Source organism: Scomber japonicus, chromosome 17, assembly GCF_027409825.1.
Source record: "Scomber japonicus isolate fScoJap1 chromosome 17, fScoJap1.pri, whole genome shotgun sequence".
NCBI classification, from domain to species: Eukaryota; Metazoa; Chordata; class Actinopteri; order Scombriformes; family Scombridae; genus Scomber; species Scomber japonicus.
Genome location: NC_070594.1, coordinates 27,093,638 through 27,120,712, shown reverse-complemented (window position 1 = coordinate 27,120,712; position 27,075 = coordinate 27,093,638). Strand labels below are relative to the sequence as shown.

Here is a 27,075-nt window from a genome sequence, read left to right as displayed (position 1 = left end):
ATGAGCCAGCAGGATGCGGCTGAGGTCCTCGCACTCTCCGAGCGCCTCCTCATAGCTTCACACAAGGGACAAGCCGACAATGTGGTCCAGCTCATCAACAAGGGCGCTAAAGTAGCCGTCACCAAGGTGAGTTACCGGACCTCCATGTGCCAATGGTTACTTTAGCGTTAGCCTGGGAATGGTCAGTGTCAGCTGGTGTGTCTATCCAACACTAATGTCCAGAGTGTGATATCTTACCATCTACTTGACAGATTACCATCAAGGTTGGTACAAGTGTTCATGGTCCCCAGAGGATTCTAAATGATTTTGGTGTTGGCTGCTTTGATCAACTGTGTCTCAGTGTTTGTGCTTGAGGAGGTAGAGCGGTTGTCTACCAATCGGAATATTGGTGGTTCGATTCCCGCCTTCTCCAGTCCACATGTCGATGTGTCAATGGGCAAGATACTTAACCCCAGTTGTTCCTGATGGCTGCGCCAATGGTGTTTGAATGTGTGTGAATGTTAGTCTCCATCTGATGAGCAGGTTGGTACTCTGTGTGGTAGCCCCTGTTATCAGTGTATGACTGTGTGTGAATGGGTGAATGTAACATGTAGTGTAAAAGTATTTGGCCAAAGAGACTAGAGTCTCTAAGTTTTATATAAGTACAGTTCGTTTACCATTAACATAACTATTCGGTTACAGTTTTCTTATCCATCTGAACCATTTTCTCGATTAAGGTGCAGACCTGTTGGAATGGGTTTAAATGAACTCATATTAGTCTATTTTCTTGAATCTCGGCTGCAAAACAAACAACCCACTTCTGTGTGATAGTAGGGATGAAGTCCAAGAATGAACTCCAAGGCTAAACTACAGTTTAATTCATCTGCTGACTATAAACTGTGAACAAGGCTAGATCCTGATCTGTATAAGAGCTGGATGCAGTGACAGGATTATCCCTTAAACATCAGGAAGTAAGAAGGTGTTAAACAGGTGTTGTGAGCTTGTGTCCTTTCTCACATTTTAGCAGGTCCTCATCAATGTTGCTGTTCATGTATGACAGTTATACAATGCATTCACTTGGGCTTAGATCAAGCCCTAAAGCTCAACTGTCAGACTAATTTATTTGGTCCTCTGATTGGATGATTAAGGCAGCAGATTGGCTTAAAAGTTGTATCTTTCCTGTGTTATACTGTCTGTGTCTGTGGCTTTTTCTCCCTGGTGTCGCTTTCATTGTGTGTGACTGGTGTGACTCATGGATTGATAGTCAGACATTCCTTTCACTGCATATTAGACACAGAGCACAGTATAAAAGGTTTAGCAGCCACTAACATAACGCGACCCCTACACGTTTCACAGCAAGCGAAAATAACTCCAGCAGCTCCAGATTCCATCAGTGGAAAGGAATCATTTGCAGCCAATGTATTCATCCCCCTTTGAAGTGTTTTGAGCCAGACACTCAAGTTGATCCAGACTGTCTCAGTGCTCTCCTCCTCCTGCTGAAGTGTGTTCTCATGTGGGTGCCACACACACACACACACACACACACACACACACACACACACACACACACACACACACACAAACACACACACACACACACACAGAGGCAGAGAAATCTCCTCCTAATTACACTGAGTGTAGTGTGAGGAAATGTTACTGCTGCTCTAGCTCTTCTACATGATGAAGCATAAATCTGATTAGAATGTATTCTTATGTGTAAATATCATTTTGAGTTCTGTCTGCTTAATGTCACATAAAGCAAATCAGAAGAGATTTATGGCTTTAAAACATTGTTTGCAATGACACGCAACTGGGCTGGATTATATTGAGGATTTGAAACAATTATTTTTTTCTTCTTTTTACCTGACAACTGAGGATCTACTTATAAGCTTTTGCCAGAGCTTTCAACCACATCTCACAATCTTCATGAGTGGATAGAGTTTCCTCAGTTCACCTTTCAGGCATTTTCATTCTCTCTTCCTCCTTCCTCCCTCATGTCAGAATTTGCACATTTGGATTTGCAGATAAACCTTAGATCATTGTACTGTATGTGTTGACCTGGATCAGCAGAGACTGAGTGTAACATTGATTCAGCTGAGTGTAATTGAGCCAGCACACATTTTGCATGCTGTTTAACCTCCAGCAGAAGTTAGCGGTGTGTTTGCACCCAGATGTTTAACAGTATCACAGCTGAGCTGCTGCGTGGCCAGATGGATCACACTGACACAGTTTTCTAAGGGGTCACAAACACAAACACAAACACACACACACACACACACACACACACACACACACACACACAGATTTTTATTGAAAGAACATACACACATACAGTGACAGTCACAACTGGCAACATAGTCCCATGAAGCTCTACTTAACTCTTTTACACACACACACACACACACACGCACACACACACACACACACACACACACAGAGCACAGTTATGTGGAGAATTACCAATGCACAGGATGTGATGTAATCCTCTCGTGTGCCAGTGAAGGCCAGTTAGGGCCACTGCTCATCTAGAACAATGGTCTGCATGTTAGATGAGGTGCAGTGAGAACAGGCAGGACCCCCCTTTACACAGATGGTGCAGTGTGTTAGTGCTGGGTAATGAACTCACTATTATCAAACAGATAGTAGCAGATAATAGCAGACTAAAGCAGAGTTCACTTTTTTTTGCAGACAACCATTGATTTTGCCATCTGAAATGATAACTGATATTATCAGCTGTTTCATGCTAATTAATGAACTCATTAAGTAATTGCAGGGTATACACAGGCTGAGGCTTAATCTACATGTCACAAGTTTAAAAAAAAGTCATCATCCTCAACAGTTGATGTTCCATGCAACATGAAACATGGAAATAAACATCATTGTTCTTGCATTGCAGGGCAGAGCTAGTCAGCCTATTACATAACATAACATAAGCCTGTCTGGATTCTTACTGTCTGTGTCTTTCACTTTTAGAAGAGACAAGGCTGAACATTAAACTGTATCAGTGTTGTCCATACAGAAACCAGAGGGTACAAATAACAGTTTGTGGTTCTCACAGGGGCAGGTTCTCTCATGTTCTCTCATGTGCAGCAGGGCTATTACTCTGCTTGTGTGTGTGTGTGTGTGTGTGTGTGTGTGTGTGTGTGAATATTACACTGGCAGATTACAAACTACAGCATTGTTTTCATAGATTTTCATCATTCAGCTTGATATTATTATCAGTCTGTGACATCTCATTGAGTTTCATGACCAGGAATGAACAGCCCTGTGTGAAAGACTGTTTCCCTACTGAAGAAATTCAGGTCATGAAGGCACTTTGTAGGTCAAGCATGTGGGTCTCTGTTGTTTATCTGTTTATCTTTACAGCCTGCAGTATAATGGTGCTGATGACTGTCATAAATTTTCCTCCCCGGACACAGTGACAACAGGTCTTTAGTGCTGTGTGTTTCCTGGATGTAGGAAATTAGTCAAATTGTTATGTTTAGATACAAATGCTGTCCTGGTTGAATGATATTTTTAAACTACACTTTATTCCAGGTGCCTGAAATGAAAAGAGAGCAGAGTACTGTTCATTTATGAGTGCTTTCTCCTGGCTGTTTTTGTTGTGTATCATGTGCTTTGTGTTTTCCGTGCTGGCACCGCAAACCCATTTTCCATGGGTACATGAACACATGGCATCATATTGTAACAGCTACAACAATATTACATCTGCTGCCGCTCGCTCTGATGATTTTTGTTCCAACCAGCTGTATTTGGGTATTTTGGCTGTGTGCCATTATGAACGTTTAATCCAGGATTAAGGGGGCAAAGTTTGATATGAAAAATTCCTCTGCTCAGGAAAAAAGGAATGCAGGGAGAGGTTTTTGGGAAGGCTAATATGATGAATGGGTTGAGACTGAGGGAGAAAAACATAAAACAGATGAAAATAAAAGAAGGCAAGAAGGATTAAGTGGGGGCTGAGATGAAGCTGGTAATGAAGAAGAAAAAATGAGGAGATGATAGTTTGGAGTCCAGTAGCTAATCACATCCAGGTTTACACTCTGCTAGACTACATTAGAGACAGTTCACAGAAAACTGAGCACACTCTTATCTGCTGATAATCAATTAATGAATCAATCAGTTTTTATTTATATAGCTACAAATTACAACAGAAGTCATGTCGAGGGACTTCTCATATATAGCAGGTTTAGACCATACTTTTTAATTTAGACCATAATATTTAATTTGATGATGGTAAGATCAGGTTGAAAGCTCTAGAAAAGGCTACTGAGTGGACCTAGAGATTTTATTGTGAAGCATGTATACATTGGTTATAATATACAGCAAAACATATATGGCCATTATAGACAGGAAGAATGATTACAGTAACCAATACCAGTATTGTTTTAAGATGGGCTTGAATAATGAGAACCTATAGCTTCTTTTCAGTTTCAAAGCCTCTCAAAGCCCAAATGTCTCTATTATCCAACATGGGGTACTAATCCACTTTTCATTCACTAAACTAAACACTAGACAACATTAACACACTACCCTCACACAGCCAACATGAGTTTCATAATGTTACATGTAAGACTTGTGTTTCAAACTTCAGATTTCCACAGTGTCAGAAAGAAGAAAAAAAAAAAGTGTGCATCTTTAGCTGAGTTTAGCCGACTTCACTGCATTTTACGCCAGAGCTGAGAACTGGGAACAGGAAACAGTTGCTCTACATTGGGCTCCTCTCTGTTTCATTCACAGTTATGTATTTAGGTGATTATGAGTCAGGAATCAGGAAAAGTGTACAGACAGTCATGCTATCACTCTGCATTACTTGATGTATAATGATGTGGCTAAAAACAAAAGGCAGTATTTCAAGTTAATACCAGGGCTTCTCAACTGATCTGTTAACTTTTAGTGGACAAGCCTGGTAAAAACCCTTCTGAAACCATTTTGTAATATGTCAAATACTTGAGTTTGGACACTTTCCACAAGACAGTCTAACAGAGCGTTAAGAACCCAGCATACCAACTGCCGCTGAAAAAAACCAGCCCATCGAGTCACAAACAGACCCTCAGTCAGTCTGCAGACAACAGAGGCCTCCTGCTGGCCTGAAGCCGGCTGTTTACCTGAGCTCGGCCCGTGGCTCCTCGCCAAGCCATGCCCAGTGTAACTCAATCTGAGGAGCACATGAATGCCTAGCAGAGCAGTGCCGCACCCAAACAAAGCACCAACCTCCAAAACAGCGAGATAATACCTGGGGTGTAATGCGGCTTGTGCTGTTGTGTGGGAATACACACTTGATCTGTAATTAAACTGTATTTACAGAGTATAATTAAAGATTAACACAGATCACATGGATCTGGTGTTTGAAGTCTGAACGGTTACCTACATGTTGACATCCTGCTCGGCCATTCTGCTCGGTTCAGTTAAACAGAGGTCATTATCTTGGATGTAACATGCAGGATGTGAGGATGTGTTCAGAGCTTTTAACCTGATCCTGCCAATGACTGAACTAATGTCTCCTGGCTGCTGAAAGAAGGGATTTCCCACAGTTGACATTCCTGATGTCATGTCAGCCTCCATGGTAAATTACAAAGCATCACTGTAGTCTGACTGGCACATGTTCCATTACCAACGGATGTTAAAGTGTCAGTTTACACCTGTGACAAAATGATGGTTCCTCTTTTCACTCTAGTGGTACCTAGCCATACATGTAGTATGTTTTTATTTGCCTTTGAAGAGTTTACGTCATGAAATAGTCTAGCCAAGGTGATAAACCACCCAGATCCTGACACAAGTCATCTCCTGATCAATTATCAGTCTGAGGGGGAACCTGTCAATTCTGGTAGATGCAAAACACATCAGTATCGGTGAGCCTGCACAGGAATGTCATACCAGACACCAGATTAAAAATGTAACAGAGGTTTATTTATATGTAAAAAATCCCTCACTCTTGGTTTAATTGATAAAAACAAGCTTGGATAATATTCCTAGCTCAAAATATATATAAGCGGCTATCAAAAGGTTCTTTGCCACGGACTTAACATTGGTATCGAACCAAGGGGGGACTGTATCTGTAGCTTGTGATGATCTGGACCAAAGATCAAAACCTGAGAGGTATAACTGTGTATCATCAGCATAACCGTGAAGAAATGCTGTGCTGTCGAATGTGTCCAAGGGGTGTAACATGTACAGAGAGAATAAAATTGGTCCCAGAGTAGATCTTTAGGGTAATACATGGATGGTGCTAGCTGTTGATGATCTAAAATCCTCCATGGAGACAAAAACTTTGCTGCTCTCCAGTGATTCCTGCCCATTTCTTCAGTCTCTTAATAGGAGATTGTGTTGAAAGCTGCATGTAAGTCCTGCAGTGTCCACAGTCTACAGCCAGGAATAAGTCGTTTGTCACATGGAGAAGAGCTGTCTCCATTCTTTGTGTTTTTAGTCAAAGTATTTATTTTTCCTTTACCACACAAGTGAGTCCATTAATTCCGTTGTGGTAACCATTAAAAAAACCAAACCTCAGATGTTATAAAGCAATCGGTTCCTAAATACTGGACACTTGTCCAACACCTGTCCAACACCTGTTTTTAGAAAAATACCTTTTAAACATTACCATTTTAATTTAGTTACATATTCATGGAAGCAGTCAAAATGACTTCTTCCAGCATTTGCTGCTTATCATCTATGACAGTGATGTTTGGCAGCTTGACATATTCTGTTTTCTGCAGTAGAGACCTCGGAAAAAAATTAAGACTTGCTTTCACTTCATTTATTTCCTCTGTGGCAGAAAAACACAGTAGATGTACCTTCAGAAACAATATCTAATACCAGGAATACATAATTGTCTAGTCCTCAAATATAAGACGTCCCCACTTTTTCAGATGTATTTCCATGAAAAAACACAACTCTTAAGTTAAGACCAATAAGGTAAACTTTTAGAATGCATTTATTTCTGTAGTGTTTGATCCTATGTAGCCTCTTTAATCTAATGTATGTCTTATTTGCGCTGATGTCATTAAGAGGCCAACTTTGCAGCAGGAGTATTGGTCGGCATTCAGCAGGCACGTCATTCCTTATGCTTTGAGAGTATAACTATTGTCCCATCACTTGCTCACTTAGCGGTGAGACTGTAATTAGCTTGAATCTGTAGCGGGTGTGATGTAATTGTGTTACCACCATAATGCAGCAACCAGAGCAGCTGTAAAACCAGTCTACCACTCTACTGGACTTCTTCAAAGATGTTATTGTTTTTATTCCTTGTGCCTCCAGAAGTGGTGTCAAAACTATTTTCTCTCATATTTTTGACATCATTATTGAGATGGATCGTATGCTGTAGCAGTACAGTTCCATCTGACTCACTGTACAGCCATTGTGTGTTTGTGGGACAGTGGAGGTTGCTTTTCCATTTGATTGTGCTTCTGCAGGGAGGTTGTGTGCTCATGTTGTGCTCCCTCTGGTGTTTTTTTTGTTCACTGTGCTGAATTGTGTGTTTTGTGTCTACAGTATGGCAGAAGCCCCCTGCACTTGGCAGCCTACAAAGGCCACATTGAGGTTGTGCGTATCCTGCTCAAAGCTGGCTGCGACCTGGACATCCAAGACGACGTGAGTAGATGCATCTGTCTGTCAACCACGTCACCCACTTCCAGCTTGTGCTTCAGTCCTGATTGATGATTGACCAGTGGACTACTTCTGTTATACTGGAATCATTATAGACTTTAATTTTTAATTTTTTTTAAAAACACAAACACAGCTTTAGTCTAATGACCTCTAGTGGCCTTCAATGGGACTCTTTGGACTGCCCTCTCATGGGCTTTCCCTCAGGATGCAGACCCCCCTCCCCTACAGTTAGCCTTAACCCAGATCTCTGGCACTGCCAAATTCACTCTCTGTGGTCAATGAGCTCCGCAACAGGCTGCAGTCCATCCTCCACGACTGGAGGGAGCAGGAGCTGCAGACTGAGGCAGGAGGAGGAGGAGAATGAGGAGGGGAGAAGACAGTGGAGGAGGGCTTGGAAAGAGCCTGAAGGATCAGGGAGAGTGAAGGAGGTTAGCCAAACCCTGCTCCTTACTGAACCAGTGGAAAATCTGCCCCCTCTTCATCCCTTCATCCTTCCTTCCCCTGAAACTCAACTCCTCCTCCGCTGCTGCTGCTGCTGCTCTTATCTAGCTTGGAATGGCCAGCCTCTTCTCCTCTCCTCCCTCCTGTTCCCCCTTTTTTCTCTTATGAAAATCATCACTCATAATGCTCTCATGTCTAACCTGGCCTGCGAAGTGTCACTCACTACTAATCTGCTCTGTGTGCAGGAATTTGCATTTATGGCTGAGCATAAATGTGAGCTTTTTCTCTGAGACTGTACTCTGCACTGCTTTCACATGGTGGAATGAACCACAGTGGACTCAGAGTGTTTGAATTGAAGTGATGTGATTAGTTTAACTGCTACATTAGGACCATATTAACATCATCATTGCTTGAGTCAGTAACAAGTCTGAGCTTTGGGAGACTTATTGTGCTTATTTAAAAATAAGCCCCCAGTCTGTATACTAAACTACACATGATATTGATATGGAGCTCCTCATCTCACTCTCAGAAAGAGCTGGCAAGTAAATTAGAGTACTGTCGCACCCAAAATCTCCTTTAAACTTTATACATACATAGATGAGGTCACACAGAGCAGCTATTCATCTTTAGAGACGTTTAAGAGTGGATTTCTTTCAGTTTCTTTCAGTCCCATTAATATGCAATAACTTACCATATCTTTAAATTGCTTGCAGTGATATACAAAGACTTCCACATGTTTGTTCTACTCAAAGTAAGCAGGAGTTCATATTCCTATTCCTTCAAGAGAGTGTGTCACCTCTGACTAATGAAAATCTTGTATCTCCATGTTAACTTTTTAACAACTTTTTAAACTGAAGACAGATGAATTTAAATGAGATTTCTGAACCTTGGTGGCATGAAAATTTAAATTAACAACATCATGAAATACCAGACTGGGGCTCCAAGATTTTCATGTGATGGAGTGTTTTTTTTCTTTCTCTGGACTGATGCTGGTTTTCTTGTGATGCTTGACTTTTTCTTGTTTGTGAGCAGTTTCATCCTGTATAATGTATAGTGTGTGTGTGTGTGTGTGTGTGTGTGTGTGTGTGTGTGGGCAGGGGGAGCAGACGGCGTTACACCGGGCTGCAGTGGTGGGAAACAGTGACGTTATCGGCGCTCTCATCCAGGAAGGATGTGCACTGGACAGACAGGATAAGGTGCACGTCTAAAGACAGAAACACACATGGAAGCTAGCAGCACCTTTGTTACAGTCAGTCAAGACAACAGGGGGATTTCAAAGCTATCATAATGCCTGCATTAAAGCATCTGATAATCTGCTTAGCCTCATTCCACTATGAAAAGTAGGGTTTAGAGTCAGAGAAATTACAAAAAAGAACTGTACACAAAATTAGCTGGACCTAAAGTTTATAGATTATAAAGATTTATTAAATTTAGATTTTCTTGTTGTACTTTTTAGAGTCCCTTAACATTCTACACTTCATGATACACACCACAGATTTAACAAAGCTGTTTTTCTCAGTGTCCCAGTTTGTTACAGTCAACCACTTTTAAATATAGACAGTTTACTTTATGTAATATAAATGAAATTCAGGGTTGGAAATGTAATAGGTTACAGATTACTAGTTACTCTATTTAAAATGTAATAAGTACTATTACTTTGATGAAGTCAATGACTTCATCAAAGTAATGTAACTTATTACATTGATGACTTTTTGATGACTTTTCTAATTTTCTAACAAATGTTGCACAGGCCTCATATCTGCTCTAATTTCCTGTTAATTATGAGAGGGCATCACTCTTGTCTTTAGTGGAGGTCCTTTTATATGACATCTGCAGAAGGCTGAGTCAGCAGAAATCAAAGGAAATGGCAAAATAGGATTAAATAGTGAATGAAAACTGTATTAGTGTTAGAGAAGGAAACTCAGCAGACTATCATAACTATTATACAGTAGCACACTGTTATTTGAGACTTGGCTGTTTTGAGAATTGATGTTAAAGCTGTTATGAATGTAGTTCTTAATTATCTTAATGAAGGAGGAGGTTCTTCATCATTTCAAGTAACGTGAGGTTGTGTGTTTGCATTGAGTCCAGTGGATCAGTCAGTGTGTTGTTAATGTGTCTCTGTTTGTGTGTTTCTGTCCTGTCAGGATGGCAACACTGCTCTCCATGAAGTGTCCTGGCATGGCTTCAGTCAGTCTGTCAAACTGCTGGTGAAGGCTGGAGCCAACGCCCACGCTAAAAACAAGGTGATTCTACACCTGACAAACTGGATTAAACATATTATAACATATACATTATACAGAAATCACAAGAATACACATGTTGTATGTTATGATGCCACTTTGTTAATACATATATGGAGACGGCATGTCTTGATTGGAAAAGTAAAAAATGTCTCCATGGATCACATTCTTTTATGAATCCCATATTTCATGTATTCCTCTGTAGACACACATGCACAGAAAAGCAGCAGTGGCATGACTGACATGAGGCTGTTGCCATCAATGTCAGAATGTGAATACAGTCAAACTGAATAAGATAATAAGGATCAGACCTTAGTAAACATGAATAAATAGTGACTTTCTCTCTCTTCCCACTCGTCCTCCAGGCAGGAAACACAGCTCTCCACCTTGCATGTCAGAACGGTCATGCTCAGAGCTCCAAGGTTCTTCTCCTGGGAGGCTCCAGGCCCGACAGCAAGAACCATGTAAGTCTCCAGCAGGGCTTAGGTGGACTCACCTGCCATACATAATGAGATGGATACACTTTTCAGATACAAACACATGAGTCTTCTTTCTCCTCTTGGTCCTATATCACACTGGTTTCCAACCTGTGAGTTGGAATCTCCACAAGGAATTGTTGGATAGGACAACAACAACAACAACAACAGAAAAAAAGCATACTTCTGATTCCTTTTTTTTCCTCCAAGTTCTCCTTAAACCTTTTGCTTTATTTATTGTAAATTACTGTATTTTTACTCCTCAAACGTTTAAAAGTTATTAACATTTTTCAAAAAGCTCACTTTATTTTGACTGGTAGACATTGCAACATGTGATGAAGGATCCCAGGTATACAATTTGTTTTATTTTAAAAGGACACAAGCCAAAAAGATTGGGAATCACTGCTATAACACATAACTGTCCATAAGTCCTATTCCTGCTGTTGCTTTGGCTCCCAAGTGCCCAAAATCTGTAGCAAATTTAATAGCATTCCTCTAATAGTTGTCAAGGTATTTCAGTCTACACCAAAGTGGTGGACCAACGCACTGCCATTGCTCTCCCTAGAGCTATAAATAAACTACAGGCAATTAAGAGACATGAACTAATTAGTTGCACAGTTTTCTGATGAATACCTTTTTTCTACTTAATATTGAAGCTTGTAATTATGGATTTAAAAATGTAAAATCATAGAATAAATATAGACTCCACACCAAGGAAATATATTTAAATTTAAATCCTATTATTGAATAGCATCTTTTTAACTCTGAACAGATTCTCTCCTGTGATCTACAGATTCTGATTCACACATCAAAGACACAGAGTTAAAAATTAAACTCATTTTGGAGTGTTATTTATCGCCCCTCTCAACAAGCTAGCGTCACATGGTTGGTATCAGTAGATGCATCAAGTTATTTAGTTTCATATGACACCAGAATCTAACTTTAAAACTGAGCCTGCTACAGCCTCTGAAAGACAGTAACCCATTAATCATGTCTAAAAAAAACCTGTTTAAGTATTTCAAATTAATTTGAAATGTATCTCTTTGATTTTGACAGCGCTGTAAACTACTCAACAAACAGTAGAATACATGAACTTGTTTCTTAAAACAGCCTTTTTATAGGAACCTCATAACATTGCCTATTACCTCTACAGCTGCAGCTCCTACTGATGTGTATTAGATTAAATTAAACTAATGGTACTGATCAATTTCAAATTAATCTCAAAGTAAACTGATTTCATCTGCAAATTGTATTATGGGTTTCCTCAACACTTTAATTTAGCGGTGCATGTAACATTTTAAGCTCTGTGATTGGATGTCTCTTGCACATTGGGAGTCGTAGCGTCGGCCGGCTCGTACCTTCAACCTGTTATCAAAGAACCAGATAAGAACTAAGAACCAGCAGCAGAGATTCCTCACATTTCCCAACTGTGCAGTCAGTGCTCGTTATGTGGCACACGTAAATCAAACGTGTCAGTAATTGCATGTGCAGCTGTGTTTACCCTGCTGTCACACTGTAGCCGCTCCCCAGTTCAGAAGCTTGAACTCTCTGCATTTCAAACGGGCCAACAGAAACACTCTCATTTCTAAGCCTCTTGTAAATGCAGCCAAGAAACACAACCTCCTTATTTCTGAATTTGGAAGACAAAACTGGCACAGTACTCAGTATCCCACAACCCAATATGAACTGGTAGAATGTTTAATGTAGCACTAAGGCAAAACCCCAACTACTGGTAAAGTCAGGTAATATCACATGTTATCAGGTGAATATGTAATATGAAATAGGCCTGTATAGAAAATATTAAAAACCTAAAGCAGGGTGTAAAAATGGAAGGCAGACATATTTCTCAGGTTCACATTCAGTCAGTGAACATATTGCATTCTATATCCTTCATTTACAACAACATCTGTTACTGTGCCATCATCACCTTTTTCCCCCAAGTTTTCCATCTCTTCATGTAAAATTCTCTTTGAAAACCAACTAATGTACCTGTTCCATCCACCTGACGGTCTGCTCCTGGCAGTCCACTGCTGCCACGCTACTGTTTACATAGCACACAAGTCTCTTAATTGTGAAACAGCGTGGCACATTTGCACTTCAAACATAATCCTGCAGCCTCACGGGGTAGGGTGAGGGTGGGGGGGTGGGGGAGGCTTGTAGTTACTCAGCACAAAACAGATCTAAGAGGAGGTGGTGGTGGGGGATCAGAGGCAGATGTGTTCAGATGTCCCCCTGATTGCTGAAAGCTTTACTCATGTGATGACAGTCAACCTTCAATATTTAAATAAAATGTGATTTTGTGGCAGATGCTCACACATGTTCTCATTAACTGCCAGACATGACATCATTGAAATAGTGTAGAAATGGTTGATGTGTTAATTAATTGGGTTTCAGGACTTAAAAGCAATTCCTGTATTGATTAATCTTAAGTTTGTTTTGGATTTGTTAATTAATTGTTATTCGTTAAAATGTCCAAATTACAAAAGCTCATTGCAGCAACCCAAAGTGATGTCTCTTTTCTCGAACTAACACAGACCAAACTGGTCATTTTACTGTGTAACTGAGAACCACTCACAGCTGGACTCCAGTCATAGCTCAAAACAATGCAAAACTGCCATAATGTTAGAGGAGCAGAGCAGTGGGTTTGTGTGCTGTGCATGGAGAAGATAACCATATAAAGAAATCTGTCACAAGCAAATGTATGAAATGATTAATTTAAGAAATGTCTTTTTTCCATAGCTACTGTTGCTACTACTGTCTGAGTCTGACTGTCTGACCGCAAATAACCACAACAGCTGTGATTTTTTTCTTATTTTCAATAGGCTGATATTAGTCAACAAGGGGAATATTGGCCAATATTTGATATTTTGGCTGATATATTTCAGTGCATCCCTAAAAACAAGCATTCACAGCAGTGCACACAACACTTCTACATATGTTTACCTCATTATTTGCCACGTTGGCACATGACAATAATATGAACATTAGATACTATCATCATAAATATGGCTGAAAATAAAGAAAAGCATAATAAGTCCCCTATAAACTTCAACTGCCAACAAATCACACTCCCTTTTAAGGTCCAGTTGTCAGAACAGTTTTATTTGGTTCTGCTGCTGGCTCAGCCTTCAATCAAACATTTTCAGCTTTTTTCTTCCACTCAGGAAAAAGAATATTAACAATAAAGTTTAAAATGATATTTGATTGCAGAAAGAGATGATCCATTCTGTTGATGGTTGTCATATAGATAAATAAAGATCTAGATAGATATATGTACCTAATCTAATTATGATTAGATTATGATCATCACATTTCATTCAGAAAGTATTAGAATGTATTTTCTGTTGGTGCAGAGACAGATTTTAAATGTAGCTTAGTTTCCAAATGAAAGTTTAATGTGAGTAAATCTTGTTCCAGGCAGGGGATTCATGTCTCCATGTGGCGGCCCGCTACAACCACGTGGCCATGATCCGCATCCTGCTGGGAGCCTTTTGCTCTGTGTCAGAGAAGAACCTGGTGAGTTACTACCTGACCTTACTAGCTGAACTCTGTGCTTATTACGTACACTAGTGTCCACTATGGAACCTTTAGCTAATGTTTACAAAAACCTGAAAAACTGGCTGGAGAAGAAAATGTTGAGTTTCCTGCTGAGACAGGTGCACAGTTCTAGAAATGTGAGATCCATATTCAGTGAATGCATGGATAGTTTTATGTGTCACTCTGCATGAGATCCTCTGTTTAATGCATAGGACTTAAATGTTCATTCAAGCAGCAAATGTCTTGGAGTTTTGACAACATAAACGGTACACTCTCACACCACCACCTCTTGTTCCTTCTGTGTGTGTGTGTGTGTGTGTGTGTGTGTGTGTGTGTGTGTGTGTGTGTGTGTGTGTGTGTGTGTGTGTGTAGGCTGGGGACACACCACTACACGTGGCAGCTGCTCTGAATCACAAGAAGACAGTACGTTTGCTGCTGGAGGCGGGAGCTGACAGCCGCATCTGCAACAATGTGAGCGCCCGCAGCCTCTTTCTACATCATTAATGCAGGAGAAGTGTTTGTGCACTCACTTTGCCTTTTCTTCATCTTCAATTCAGCACACACTGCTGCTGTTAACAGTCTCATCTCTAGGGTTCTTCCAGCAGTGTGCTGTTCCCGCTTCCTGTTGTCTGTTTAACGCTGCACTCGCCAACATTACACGTTGGTGACTCCATGTAGCACAAATTGGTCACAGTTTGTAATGTCAGGATTACAGACATTAGATACAGAGAAGCTTTGTCTGTGACCGTGTCTACAAGATTTAATATAATTATAGAATGAGTGAACAAATAAAGGCGAATCACTTAAAACATTTAATGCTTGTACAACATCAAACCTTTTTTTTCCATTGCTGTTTAACTACTATCAAGTAAATTCAACACTTCCTGCAGATGACTCACAGTGAAATCCTACCCAGAAAAGAAGGAATTGTTCCTGTTGAGTTGCTGGAAGAAGTGTTGAGTTTCACTGACAGTAGCTTAACAGCAATCAAAACCAACATATTAGAATTGACTACAAGTAATTACTGTCATTTCTCTTATAAAGGCCAGTGTTCAAATAACAGCTCAGTCTCAAATATTAGGCGGAGGAGTGGCCAGCTGTTGCTAATAAAAGCCAGGGGGAAGGGTTATTGTAACCTACAAACAACAGCTCACATGCTAAATTGAGTGTAATGGACTGTACATGAGTACAACAACAGAGTCATCTTGCACTCACCACTCTGCTGCTCTGATGTCCTCTTTTATTTCATGAATAATGTTGTCATACATTAATGAATGCCAGTTGAGTCATATTTGCTGTACTCCTTCATGATGTCTTTTTTCATATAAATACTGCCAACAAAGGGAATCTGCTTCATGGTCGTTTAAAGGACAGTTTCATAATGTTTCACATGTCTTAAAGCAGCAGTCAGGTGTCTATATGAACAGTGAAAGATGCTGTGTAATCATTCCTCTTGTTCATACTGACTATTAAAAGATCTCCTTCAAATGTGTTTTCAATGGAAGAGATGGAGGACTAAATCCACAGTGTGTCCACACAGTCATTTAAAAGTAGATGATCAGCTTCTATTGAGCTTCATCAGTGTGAGTTAGTCATATCAAGTGATATCTGACACATTTACAGTCTTTTTACCATCAAATTCCCTCTTAGTGTTTCCTGTTGAGCTGTGGTGGAAGTATAGTAACAAAAAGACTTTGCTACTAAAAACACTGTAACGTTGAAACATAGAAGATGAAGATTTGACTCATTTGGATGCTGAAGCCTCATATTTTACACAGAAGGAGTACTGTGGAGTTAGTCCTCCATCACTTCCACTGTAAGTGCTTTATGAAGAGATCTTCTAATGGTCAGTATGAACAGGAGGAATGATTACAGCAAGAAAAACAGGTTTCATGTTCATATAGACATCTGACTGTTGTTATAGAACAGAAAACTGAAAAAATGTGAAGCCATCCTGTAACATCATTTGGGGGTAGAGGCAGTGAGTGATGGAATTAGTGCTGTGCAAATGAACATCACACTGAATTAATTAAGACGCTGAATTAATGGAGGAGGTGTCTATGCCACTGACGTCAGTATTTGAGAATTTACAGTATTTCATAAAAGAAGTGTTTCAGTTAAGAAGACAAAGCGAGAGCTGCTCAGTAGTGAGTATAATGTGACTCAGTTGTTGAATTGATGGAATTAGTTCTTTGTAAATGTATCTGATAGTGGATTAATCATGTTAACATGGAGGATTGCATTAACTGGAAGTAAAAGCTTGTCTCTGATTTCAGCCTGTTTCAAATTCCATTGAGGTTAGATGTCCAGTGGCAACTATGTGTTGTCATGTGTTGTCTCTCTCTCTCTGTGTATGTGTGTGTGTGTGTGTGTGTGTGCGCGTGTGTGTGTGTGCGCGTGTGCAGGCAGGTCACACAGCTTTGGACCAAGCCAGAGAACACAACAACCCAGACGTCGCTCTTCTTCTCACCAAAGCTCCACAGGTAAATCCAGTAATGGTTTTGTTACATACAGACACACACACACACACACACACACACACACACACACACACGCACACACACACACACAAACTCATACTTAAAACTTTTTTGTGCTCATACTGTTAAATGACTGACTATTATTTTATTCTAAGACTGCTTTTTATAACATTGTATTATTATATTGTGGTGTATAAAGAAAAAGAGAAAGATAATAGATTGTAAAGATGCTATGATCAGGAGCCTCATTTATAAAATGGAAAATGGAATATCTATTCAATTTTGATGTATTTAAACTTACAAGCTTTGTGGCAAAAGCCTGGAAAAGAAGGGAAGATGGACTTTTCAATGAATACTTTTGTCCGATTATTATGTGAAACCATTGAGGAGATCTCTGAGTACCTCCCTACATCCCAAGCTTTCTGTTTCTCTGCCCTGTTATGGACATCCTCTGTTGGATTATTTGCACCACCTTCCTTCTCAGAACAGCTGAGAAGGAAAGAATTCATTATCTGCGTGCACTTCATAACTTAACATTTAATCTCCTGTGTGTGTGTGTGTGTTCAGGTGCAGAGCTATGCACGTGGCAGGAGCGTGAGGAAGAGGAGAGACAAGCTAAAGGCGGAGGGCAGAGCTCAGTCTGTGCCCAGAGATGAGATGCTGCCCTGTAAGGTAAAACATTTAATGTGTGTATCAACCATAGAGCTCCGCTGCTGTCCACTAACTATAAAAAAACACATATATGAGTCACACTGTTGCATCACCATGAACACATACTGTAGTTTATTTTATCCCACATACATTATTCTACTGCCACAGATTCTCACTAGAACACCAAATATGAATTCCTCCACCACAGAAAATAGACCCAAAACAAATGCACTACTTCTTTCTGTTTGAGTAGCTGTGAACACACGCTGCAGTGTCCAGGAGAGTAATGCATTGACTAACTCCAACTTTATCCTGTAACAGTTTTCTCTTTGTACAGTATTCCTGCTTAAGAAGCTTTAAAGTAGTTAAAATGATCTTATTCCACGTGGTTTGACAGTGACATAAATATTCTGTACCAGTTCACAATCAGCTCTTTATTGAAGCTCTAGGATGTTTACACTCAGTGAAGTACACAAACCTAAAACCATGTTTATTATGACTCCACTATTCCATCCATCACATACAATATATGTAAATGAACACAAAACAGCTGAGTATCAATTTCCATAGATTTTGTTTGAATTAGAAAAATGTTCAGTGTCTATTTCTTAGTGTTGTGAATGTGTAATATTTTCAAATGTCCCGAAATGTTTTTACCAAACCCCCCCCCTCTTCCTCTGTGCTTCCTGCAGGACAGTGCATCTGCTGCAGATGACACGCAGAGCAGTGACAGAGTGGCCTGCAAACACGCTGAGGTGACAGAGTCAAACACCAGGAAAGGAAAGAACAGGAAGCAGAAAGAAAAGGTAGCTTCCTGAATCACCTCACTTTTTTGGTCAGACAGTGTGGCTGATGGAAGAGTAATCACTAATACCTCATGTGTTGCTGATGTTGCAGCCATCTCTGTCTGACCCGCTCCGCCGCAGAGAAACCAAGCACAGCGAAGCCTTGCACAGGAGGAAAGGCAAACTGAGAGGAGTGTCACCTCATGCACCCATCCCTCCACACAACTATAAAGCCTATCAGCTCTACACACTGTACAGAGGCAAGGATGGTAAAATCATGCAGGTACGTGCACCCACTGACTCTACACTCACCTTACATGTATGTATACAGTCACCAGCCACTTCATTAGGTACACCTGTGCAATCTCATTCAATTCAATACAACAGCTCTGCTAGAAATTCTACATTTATGTTATTTAAGTTCATACATTTTCTTTTTTTTTTGACGTGATTAAAAAGTGATAATTCTGCTTTATTACTGAGGTTGTACTAAGTGATGGTGGTGTACTGTACATTACATTGAATGGTGTTCCTAATATTTTTTCCCCTCATGTATGTTAATGGAGTGGACAAAATATTAGGAACACCATTCAATATAATGTATCCTAGTACACCACCACAATGACATCAATATCAGCAAAAACTGAAAATGTATAAACTTCATAAATTTATAGCAGAGTGGTTGTATTGGATTGCATTATATTACACAGGTGTAGCTAATGAAGAGGCCAGTGAGTGTATGTACCTTTAGCTGTGATGACAGCTTTGCACACTGTGGGCATTCTCTCAACCAGCTTTATGAGGTCGTTACCTGGAATGCTTGAAGGACATTTTCACATATGCTGAGCACTTATTGGCTGCTTTTCCTTCATTCTGCACTCATCCTAAACCTTCTCTGTTGAGTTCTTAGGTCATGTGATTGTGGAGGCCAGGTCATCTGATGCAGCACTCCACCACTTTACTTCTTGGTCAAATAGCTCTTATATAGTCTTAAAGTGTGTTTTGGATCTGTTCAACTGCTGTTGAATTTTGAGTTTGCCAATTCAAGTGCTCCTTTAATTCTGTATAAGTAACCAACAGCATCACCAGCAAAGCAACCACACACCATCACACCTACTCCTCCATGCTGAATGATGGGAACTACAAATGCAGATAACCATCCACTCACAGTAGCTGGAAATAGAAATCTTAAATTTGGACTCAAATGACAGATTTCCACTGGTCTGATGTCCATTCTTTGTTTCTTGGCCCAATCTGTTCTCTTCCTCTCATTGGTCTCCTCAGCAGTGCTTTCCTTGCAGCAATCTGACCCTGAAGGCATGAGGGAACTCTATATTCCTTTCCTGGGTCAGTCCTCATGAGAGCCAGTGTCACCACAGCGTTTGATGCTTTTTGTGACTACTTGAAGAAACTTTTAAAGTTCTTGACATTTTTTTGATTCGGCTGACCTTCATGTCTTACAGTAATGATGGACTGTTGTTTCTCTTTACTTAGTTGAGCAGTTCCTACCTTAATATGGGTTACAGTAGTGGAATCGGACTATCTGCTGTATACTAACACTATCTCACATAACACAACTGATGGTCTCCAAAACATAAGAAGTCAAGAAATTCCAGCAATAAACTTTTGACAAGGCACAACTGTTCCCTCGGCACAGTTCCAGGTGACCACCTCATGAAGCTGGTTAAGATACTGCCAGCAGTCAAACACTGGCTACTTTGAGAAATCTAAAATATGAAACACAGTTTGGTTTATTTAACACTTTAAAAATAAAGAAACTCTGCAAAACTAAAGAAAATCCCCTACATGAGTAAGCATGCCCGAACACTTGACCGCTACTGTGTATATATATTTTATTAGAACAGTCCACACGCTGTTAGTTAGCTCTGTAAATGGAGCACAGACGCAGACCTGATCAGGTCATTTTCCTCAACACACTCTGTACTTTTCATTCTCTGCTGATGCAGCAGAAAAACACCTGACTTGACTACTTGTTCATAACAGTTTGTTCACCATGGATCAAAAAGCACTCAGATATGTTCCATACAGTAAAAGTGTTCTCTGCTTCTGACTGAAGAGGAGAACATGTGATGAAATATTAGTCAAAAAAACACGTCAGCTCAATAAAAAGAGCTCCATTGCTCAGTTCTCAGAAATTAAATATGTTCAGTTTTGCTGTAAAAGGGTCTAAAAATCTAACAGACTGACTTATGATTATCATATCATACCACCTACAGTGTATTTAAGTGAACTTACACAAATAATTACTTCATTTAAAAAATGTAAATGGTTCCTGATCTCCATGATTCCTCAGATTAAATGTAATATTTAGAACATTAGCTTTATTTAATATAAAAGTTATAATGTAAGATCATGTCAAACTAGTTGATATGGTGTTTTATTGACTATTTACTGTTTTTAAACAAGTTGAGCTAGTTTTTATGGTTACACTACTTAGACATTTTTTCCATATCCTCTAATATATTCTCTCAAAAAAAGAGACATTTTATGCTGAGTCCACAAAAACAGAATGTGTGTGAGTTATTAATAAGTTTATTTTTGTATTTTAAGCAGAGAGGTTCTGAGAGAAGCACAGAGATAAAACAGTGTGTGAAATATGAGGCTGGAGGCTGCTCCTGTAAACTGACCTTAAATACATATTTCATTTGATGCAATAAACATTGTCACAAGTGTTCTCACTGACTCAACTGTTGTTGGATGATTCTTAAAAACAGCCCACTGTTAACAATGCTGCTTTTACAATTTAGTACAAAAGGCCTGTGTGAAAGACTGAATACTTGCATTATTTGTACCTGGACCTTTAGTCAGTCTTTGTTGAACATGTTAGCTGTGTGTGTGTGTGTGTGTGTGTGTGTGTAGTTGTGATGGTGTCTGCTGTGTGTTGCAGGCTCCTCTGAACGGCTGCCGCTGCGAGCCTCTCATCAATAAACTGGAGAACCAGCTGGAGGCCACTAAGGAGGAGATGAAGACTGAGATCCACACCGTGCAGGACCTGATGAACAGCAAGATGGGCCAGCTGGACCGCAAGAACAAACACCAGGTACTGTCCCCAGCAGAAAGCTTCACCGTGCTGCAGTCATGGTTTGATTTGTTGACCTGTGAAGCTTTTTTGTTGAATCTTATAATCTCCAATAGAAAATGTTCTGAGGCCCTGTGTGGAAGCTGTGATCTAGAGCAGAGAGTGGAGGAGACTCTGCTTGTTCATACTTGTTTGTTGATGTTTGATTCTCCCAAATCAGAGGAAGGGGAGGTGACAGGACACTAAATAGATTGGATTGCTTTTTTTCTCCATGAATAAACAGATGTTGAGCCTTTGGTCACACTCCCTGCTACTTAGTGGAAAATGAGACACCAGCACCACCCAAATATTAAAGGCAAATGTGTTGAAATTAAACTAGAGCCTTCTCTCCAATTAACAGTTACACAACACAGAGTCCTGCTTTATTAACACTGTATGTCAGAAGAGTCCTCAGGTTTAACAGTACACTCTTTGTGGGTCTCGTTAGGGGAACATATCAAATTTCAGGATAAAGAAAAAAGTATTTTAACAAGAACTCCTTTTTTTTACTCCAAGCATTCTTCTTATTTGTCGAAACCTGGTGCCTACATTACCCACAATGCAACTCAACCATCAACTTGACTTGTAGTCTTCAGCCATCAAGGGACATCACTTGGGTCAATTGTAGTTGCAGTGCTCCCCAACACATAGAAACACTTCAGCTTTAAGCTCCCACAGTGAAACTTTAGACTTTTCATTTTAGTATAATCATCATGATGATGCACCAGTGTTATCTTATTTCTTTTTCTTTCTTTTTTTTTGACTTTTTTTTTTGACTTTTATTTTTATTTATTACTCTTTCTTTCTCTCTGTCCTGACCTGCCAAGGGACAACGGATGAAAACTAGCTATCTTGGCTAATTCCGGTGCATTTACATTTTAATTTGAAATGTCCATGAATGTACACTGTCCCTTTTTAAATAAATAAACTAAACTAAATCTTTAGTATAAGCCTAGAAATATGGAGAATGAGTGGAAACTAAAGTTTAAAACCGCTCTGAACATCTTCAGTCTTGATGTCATGATCGTTTGTTGGAGTTGATTCTACAGAAGTCTTCTCACTGCAGCTCTGTATAGACACACAGCACAGGTCAGCTCTTGTATTCCCTGTGCAGTTGACTGGATGGAACATTAAGGTAATAGTGTGGCTACTCCATCTCCCTGCGGAGTCACCACACATCCAATATACATGTGCTCACAGCTTCAGATAAAAGCAATCTATCAGATTGCATGAGGTCACCCATGCATGACGTGTGAGCATCACTGCTGCCTGAGAAAATCCAGAAGTGGATGAAGGCAGCAGTGAATAATCAACAAGATCAAAACAACAACAGAGGCAGGTATGTAGGCCAAAACACAGGAGGACCTATTACTGACTGAATGACTGGAAGACTAACACTGTTCACTGTAGTATGGAACATTGTACTCCTGTGTCTCTATTGGCTCCTTAATATTATGGTATATATTTTATTGGCATATGTTAGCACCTCATACCTTACTTGATTGAATTCTGTGTTTTCTGTTTTTCAAATTGTGAACAACCAGGGCTGTGGTTGAGGGGTAATAGGGGACACTTAAATAGTTTTCAGTGTATTTGTTGGCTATTTTGCTTCAGTAAAAAACTTCATCATAAAAAAAACTCAACAGCTGGATTAGCTGGAGTGAGTTTGTTCAATTCATGCAACAAAAATAATGTGCTTTTATAACAGCCTCCACTCTGCTGGTGTAAGGAGATGGAACCTTTGCTCCCATTCAGCCACGAGAGCATCAGTGAGGTGCAGCACCGATGTTGGCTGATAGGGAGCAGCGTTCCTGTTCATCCCAAAGGTGTTGGATGGAGTTGAGGTCATGACTGATGCAGGACAGTCAGGTTATTACCAGTGACAAGTGTCAGGAAGTGAAGTGAAACAGGAGAGGGACACAAAGCTGGAAGAACAGTGTTTCCCTGCAGGCCTGCTGGTCAGTTGGGGCTAAAGACTGCTACTCAGAAAATGAAGAGAATGCTGTAAAACTAGAGAAGATATAGCAGAGAATGACTAGAAGCAAACTCTTGGCGCTTCTCATATGATGTCTGGTCTCTGTGTCAGATCCGGGCTCTTGATAAGATGACAGTGGAGAGAGTGTCAGCAGAGAGGAGCGAGTGTGTGCAGAGGATCGAGCAGAAGGCCCTGCAGGAGAGGCTGGAGGCAGAGAAGAGACAGGTAACACCAACCAACCACAGACAGCTGCTTGCTCTCTCTGCTTTTTAAAGGCCTGCATAATGTTCCACATAGCAACTGAAACTGTCCACATAACTGCAGGGAGAATATTTACATACATTAGAATTAAAGATGCACTTATAACAGAAGAGAAGAAAGGACAGTGTGCAGCAAATGAGACATGATAATATAAGTAATTGTATTTATGTGTGTGTGTGTGTGTGTGTGTGTGTGTGTGTTGTGCTCTTTAAGCAGGCGTCCCTGGTCAGCGAGCTGAAGAACTGGTGTCTGTCCAAGCTGCAGAACATGGAGGGTCGCATCACAGGAGAGCCGGGCAGCACCAAGCTGCAGCGCTGCTCGTCAGCAGCAGAGGGCCTGAACGACGCAGAGGGAGGCGGCCTCACCGTGCTGCCCGCCACACACACAGGCAGCGCAGAGTGCCTGGAGCTCCACAGCAGCCCCGCTCTCCTGCACTCCAGCAGGGCAGAGACCAGCGTGGCAGAGGGCGGCTCAGCCAATCACTACTTTGTGGTTCATGTAGAGAGCTCTCCAGGTACAGCCTCATCCAATCAGATCAACATGTACAGTCACCAGCCTCATCATTAGATACAACTGTGCAGTCTAATTCACTCTAATACTACTGCTCTGATATAAACTCTACATTTATGTAGTTTATATATTTTCACTTTTTGTTAACATTGTCAAAAAGGTGATAATTCTACTTTGGAGTGGACAAAATGTTAGGAACACCATTCAATATAATGCACCTTAATACACCACCATCACCCACTATGACCTCAGTAATAAACATAAAGTAGAATTATCATTTTCCTGACAATAAAAACTGAAATTGTATAAACTTCATACATGTAGAATTTAAAGCAGAGCTGTTGTATTGGATTGAATTAGACACAGGTGTACAGGTGTAGCTAATGAAGAGACCAGTGAGTGTATGTTCTCTTCATACAGTACACACACACACACACACACACACACACACACACCCTTGAGTACTAATCAGATGAATTAAACCCTGACACCTCTCACAAACTTCTAGATGTTGCTTCTTTACTAATATAATTGTTGTAATTTCTTTATAATAATGGTTGTACTATGCATGAATGGTGTACTAACTATATTAAAATACATATACAGGAAATGGTTCACCTGTTAGTAATTGGCACTGTATTTTAAAGACTACATTTGGAAATGAATGGTTTTGACTGTTTTATAGGCAATGTTGAAGTAAAGTCATTTATACTAACTGACATATTAGCAGGTCGCTGTTTGAACACTCGAGCAAATCATTCATAAAGAAAAAAAACTGTAAAATGTGTTTTTGTTCTGAGGCAGATTTTTAGAAACAACCTAACTATTGAACTCACACCAGCATCATTTATTTGATCAGCTCTGCACATGAGACCAGTGAGACTAGTCCAAAGTTCCAAAAATCATCTTTCAAGCCTGTGAGAATGTGCTGATAGCTGAGCTTTGTGTCTCACTCTACTGTCAGAAAACACATCTGAATATGAGAGTATATTTTCTTCATTGCACTAATGACTTATGTAATTAATGTTATATAATTGTAAGATCTTTTGGAAGATTGGAACTCATTTGGAAGCAGTAAGACTGCAGCCAGTGAGCTGTTGATAATGACTTGCTGAGTCACTCTGCTCCATGCTAATGATCAGATGAGTGAAGCTGCTCAGTGTTTCCACAGTGAACTCAGTGTGTTCTGAACGTTCAACAGATGGTGATAAGGCTCATAATGCAGACATCACCTCTCCTGCAGCAGCCAGGAGCCCTCTCACATCTACCCAGGTGGTTCGCCCAAAGGAGCGCTCAAAGCCTCAGGACCAGCAGGACGCGGAGGTGACGGGGTGCGGGGCGAGCGGGGGCGGGACGCACAGAGCCAGCAGCCTATCTCCTGCCACAGAGCGACGCTGCAGCAGCAGGACCGACAGCAGGATGAGAGAGAGGGAGCGAGGCCGGGACAGAGGGAAGCACCACAAGAAGCATTCTCTGGGCAGGACTAAGTCCAGAGGGAACACTGAGGGGGTCAAAACCCTGGAGGTCTTCGGAGACCAATCGAACGAGCCCTCCTTCGCTCAGGAGAGGGACAACATGCACGCTCTGGAGGTGACGCAGTACTTCTTTGAGGCGGTGTCGACGCAGATGGAGCGCTGGTATGAGAGGAAGGTGCAGGAGGCTCGCTGGCAGGCCGATCAGAGGGCTCAGGCTGACAAAGCGGCGCTCATAGAGAGGATCACATACCTGGAGGACGAACTGCGCATGATGAGGACTAACAGACACGACGACTGCTGACACACACCTCACCTGTCTCCACCCGGCTGCTTCACACACAGGCTACACTTCACTCTTATCAACTGCCATTTAAACACACTGTACAGAACTGATGAGTCACTGTGTTATATCTAGGGCTTGCAGGGCTGGCAGATGCCTAAAACCAGAACCTGCTAACTGGAGATGTGTACATACAGTAGTGTAGTAATGAGGCAGCTGTCCTGTACTGTCTGATGTAAATAAAGCAGTAGATGTAAAGATAGATGTGGAAAAAACTGATCTAATGTGCCATTTTTATTAGGATACATTAACATGATGATGACAGTGACAGCTGGCTGGATGGAGGGAATCACAGCATTATAAGCTTCTTCTTGTTGTCTGCATGCCGGAATCAGACTCGTGACTCTAAAAGGACGATCTGCTGTTTCTTCATGAGAATGTGCTCACTGTATATATACATGATGATAAAAGAAGGTGACAGTAACACACAGGTGCATCATTGTAACAGTTTCTTCAGTCATTTGCTGACATAAGCATGAAGCTCATCATGTTTCTGTTGATCTGTATAAAAGCTTGTTGTCTCTGCTCTGTCTTGACACTCTTTCTTCTTCAATCACTTCACTCCTCTGCTCACACTTAGATTAGACTGACAGGAGCAGCAGTCAGGGCTAAGGTGTGACTATCTGGGGATACATGTTGGTAAGATTTGAAAAGATTCCGGAGCTCAGAGAAGATGGTCCAGCTCCAGTAAGTCCATTTAGATGAAGTCAGTGTTCATAATTCAGTTTGACAGCAATAAAAAAGAAGAAAGCATTGAAATGTGAACATGTTGGTGTTGCTGCATGGTTTGATGTGTCTCACAAGTCATGTGTGTCCTGCTTTAACGTGCACACACACACACACACACAGAGGTTACTGCAGCAGTGTAATTATCATAGCTGCATTGTAAAGACTCAGAAAATGATAAAAATACTAATCATTACTATTATCAATAATAAACAACTCAATAACTATTATAAACATATTAACAACAATAGGCTTTGTAAAATTGTTATATTTTCACTTTATTATATAAATGTAATGATGTAGTGTGAGGCATAATGGACACACAAGAACAGGTTTATAGGGTTAATAACTTATATTATGATTTGCTAAACTAGATGGATGGGTGTTTTTTGTCTGTTTACAATAATTGACAAATAAAGACAATGTTGTCTGTCCACAGTGATAATTTAATGTGAATATATTAGCTGGTTAAATGGAAAATTTAAAGATATAGATATATCACAGAACATATCAATCAT

General features: G+C 40.4%; 1 protein-coding gene across 1 annotated transcript; it reads left to right on the top strand.

Moving 5' to 3' along the window:
• ankrd6b (ankyrin repeat domain 6b) lies at positions 1-25,907 on the top strand. Its single transcript, XM_053336510.1, has 15 exons — positions 1-126; positions 7,465-7,563; positions 9,117-9,215; positions 10,167-10,265; positions 10,628-10,726; positions 14,156-14,254; positions 14,648-14,746; positions 16,681-16,758; positions 17,323-17,427; positions 18,099-18,212; positions 18,304-18,474; positions 21,100-21,252; positions 23,357-23,470; positions 23,723-24,020; positions 25,218-25,907. The coding sequence occupies exons 1-15, from the start codon at positions 1-3 to the stop codon at positions 25,790-25,792; spliced, it is 2,328 nt and encodes a 775-aa protein (XP_053192485.1). The 3' UTR covers positions 25,793-25,907.
• The last annotated feature ends 1,168 nt before the right edge of the window (positions 25,908-27,075 follow it).